Source organism: Buceros rhinoceros, unplaced genomic scaffold, assembly GCF_000710305.1.
Source record: "Buceros rhinoceros silvestris isolate BGI_N320 unplaced genomic scaffold, ASM71030v1 scaffold33385, whole genome shotgun sequence".
NCBI classification, from domain to species: domain Eukaryota; kingdom Metazoa; phylum Chordata; class Aves; order Bucerotiformes; family Bucerotidae; genus Buceros; species Buceros rhinoceros.
The window spans coordinates 1,612-4,650 of NW_010413930.1; the positions used below are offsets into that span (position 1 = coordinate 1,612).

General features: G+C 59.5%; 1 protein-coding gene across 1 annotated transcript in view; it reads right to left on the bottom strand.

Moving 5' to 3' along the window:
- Positions 1-3,039, bottom strand: part of SBNO2 (strawberry notch homolog 2 (Drosophila)) — a gene marked incomplete at its 3' end in the record, with an annotated part of 41,150 nt that overhangs the window by 1,604 nt on the left and 36,507 nt on the right. The window contains exons 22-28 of the mRNA XM_010136930.1: positions 2,539-2,610; positions 2,007-2,115; positions 1,629-1,703; positions 1,174-1,317; positions 893-987; positions 487-579; positions 1-114 (exon numbers count right to left, since the gene is read on the bottom strand). The exon at positions 1-114 is cut by the window's left edge and continues 13 nt beyond it. Coding sequence (XP_010135232.1) covers positions 1-114; positions 487-579; positions 893-987; positions 1,174-1,317; positions 1,629-1,703; positions 2,007-2,115; positions 2,539-2,610 — 702 coding nt within the window. The remainder of the gene's footprint in view (positions 115-486; positions 580-892; positions 988-1,173; positions 1,318-1,628; positions 1,704-2,006; positions 2,116-2,538; positions 2,611-3,039) is intronic.

The following is a 3,039-nucleotide window of genomic DNA, read 5'->3' on the forward strand; positions in this document are numbered from 1 at the left end:
CAGGCTGTCCAGGCTCTCGGGCTGGCTCTGCTTCCCAATGTTTGGCTTGTAGAGGATGAAGTTCTTGCCACGGCTCTGCTCCGCCAGCAGACACGTGTATTTGCAGCCGCGCATCTGTCGGGGCAGAGCTGATGGTCACAGCCACAGCCTCTCCTCAAGCCTGTAGTGTCCAGGCTCTCGGGCTGGCTCTGCTTCCCAATGTTTGGCTTGTAGAGGATGAAGTTCTTGCCACGGCTCTGCTCCGCCAGCAGACACGTGTATTTGCAGCCGCGCATCTGTCGGGGCAGAGCTGATGGTCACAGCCACAGCCTCTCCTCAAGCCTGTAGTTCTCTCAACACCCTTCCCTCCAGGATGGAGGTTCCTGGAGGCATCTCCCAGCCCTCAGCAAGAGGCCAGACATGGACCTCTCACAGCCGTGGCAGAACTTTTCCCACTGGAGTCTCCCTCCAAGCCGAGGTGCCACCTGGCAGAGCCCAGGAACCCACCTTGTAGGAGAGGTAGAACCCCTCGCAGGATCCTGACAGTTTGAGAGACTTCTCGTAAGCGTCCTCCCACTTCAAGCCTCTGTCGACACTGATCTAAACAGGGACAATGAGAGGATTTTGGAACGTCAGAGCGCAGGACAAGTGCATCCAAACGAGTGTCTGTCCCCCAGATCACACCCTCAAAACATACTGGGCGCTGCTGCAGCCTGGAAACAGGCACAGCCAAACTGCTCCCAGGTAGGACCCCCTGAGCCCTGGGGTCTCTCCTTGCCCCCTGTGGCTCCCACAGCAGATGTGACCCAAACGTTACACAAAGCCACGGGGCAGGGACCCAGCACCTCACAGTCCCAGACTGGGAAGCACTGGAGAAGGCTGGACTGCAGAGACAGCTGTGCAGGCTGCCTACCTTATAGAACACGACCTGCCCATCCTGCGGGTGCCCAGGCGTCAGGAAGACCTCCTTGCTCTCCTCGTAGATCTCATCCACTCCCGGGGCTAAATCTAGAGCAGGAGGAAAGACCAAAACACACATTGGTTGCAAGATCCATCACCCTGCAGCACCTCCCCTCCCTGCAAGAGCCTCAGGCTGTGCGGGGACACCGCGGTGCCCAAGGTCCATCAGCGCAGGGAGGAACAGGGAGCCTCAGGGGTGCAGCAGGGAGAGTTCTGACACCCCTTTCTCTGTACCTAGGATGCCCATGTCGTATTTGCCCTCCTTCTTGTCCTTTTCAATCAGATAGTCGAAGGTGTCAGAAAAATACTGGAACAGCATGTTCTGCTTGTCCACCTCCAGACCCAGGATGCGGTTCAGGAACTTGGTGATGGAGCAGTCTGCAAGAGCATGGCGGGTCAGGCACAGAGCCCACCAGCACACGCCCAAAGAGAGCCACCCAGCGAGCCACCCGAGGTCCCCTCCTGACACACCGGAGAGCAGCCCAGGGCTGTTCCTCCAGGCTGTGGCCAGCTGCCGGGAGTCATGACCAGCAGGGTGGGCTAATCCCCGCAGGAGCCTCCCCTCAAAGCAAACACCCAGCCCTGCTGCACAGCAAACCCCTCGAGGTGTGCAGACTGACCGGGTGCGCCGTGACACCCCCACCTCCTCCTTTCTCCCCTCCGCTGGGCAGGAGGAGCTCGACACGTACCCTTCTCCACCGAGACGGTGCCGTACTTCATCTGATTGCAGCAGATCCCCACGGACATGAGACCTTGCTTCATTTCTGCAACAGCAGAAGACAGCTGGGGCATTTGAGGGTCAGGCCCCCCTCAGCTTTCCTGCAGAGCTCCTTCCCCGCTGGCTGTGCCAGTTATTTCACAGCCGAGTCTCTCCCAGACCCGTTTTCCCCCACGCCTCCAGGGTGACACAATCCGGGTGGCCAAGCTCCCGCTCCCCAGCGAGCTGTGAAGCCAGGGGTCCTGTTCCCTCCCTCTGACCTTCTGCTCGGCTCTTCGGGCACCCCCAACCCGACACCAACCCAGCCAGCAAGACACAGCAGGAGCCCCGAAGCTGGTGAAGTTCTTACCATGGAAAAACGCGGCCTCGCCTCTGTCATAGCCCTTAGGCACCGGAACTCTGTTCTCCGTGTGGTTGAGGATAGTGGACAGGACTCTGTCGAGTGCTTTGGCCCCGTACTGCGAAAGGAGATGACAGTCACGCACAGGACGAGCCTACCTGGTGTGTCGCCACACTTCCACCCGCACTGCGGCAAAAGCCATCGCCTCCAGGAAGACACCGACACGGTGGCCGTGCCAAGGGGGAAGCCAGGGGTCGGGGCCTCCCTGGGGACCTCAGCAGAGGAACCCGCGTGTCCACACCCTGGTGCCAGCACTAGCTGGGGGCAGAGGCCCAAGTGCCCATCCCAGCTCCCCGAGGAGCACAGCGGTGACGATTGACCCGGTCCTGACACGGGCCAGGGGCAGGGAGCTGGGTGCTAGGCCAGGTCCTGCCTGCAGATGCCAGCAATGATCTTCCCAGCTCTGGCTCCCACCGAAGGCACTTGCTGACTGCTCCAACCCCTCCCAGGCTGAGCTGCCCCGAGAACTGCCACGCGGTACCTTGTTCTCGAAGTTGTACTTGCTGAGGTCTCGGGATTCGGTGGCCCGGCGGTCCCCGTGGGTTAAGGCACCCTGGGAAAACAGACCAAGAAAAACGTTCTGAGTGTTGCACAACACCCGGGAAGGGTGACCAAAGCCGGGGCAGGAACGCGCTGCATGGAGGCAGAGTTCCTCCAGGACACCGAGGCTTTACCGAAGTATTTGGGGATTTATCAGAAGTGAAGAAAAATGAAACAGACAAGTTAATTATTCCATTAATTATTTCATCATTTTTCTGGAAACAGATGGGGTGTACGGTCCCACAACACTGGGGGAATTCCAGCATCTGGAACTGGGTTCTGCTTCCCTGACATTCCTCCCCACGCCTCGGGTTACGTATCCTTCACTTCCCTTCCCAAACCCCAGGACGCTCAAAGCTCTCTGCGTTCCACAACACGGTGCCTTCAGCCGGGGTGAGGCAATCCCCGCACAGTTACACTGGCCGCGCTGGTGGGAACACCG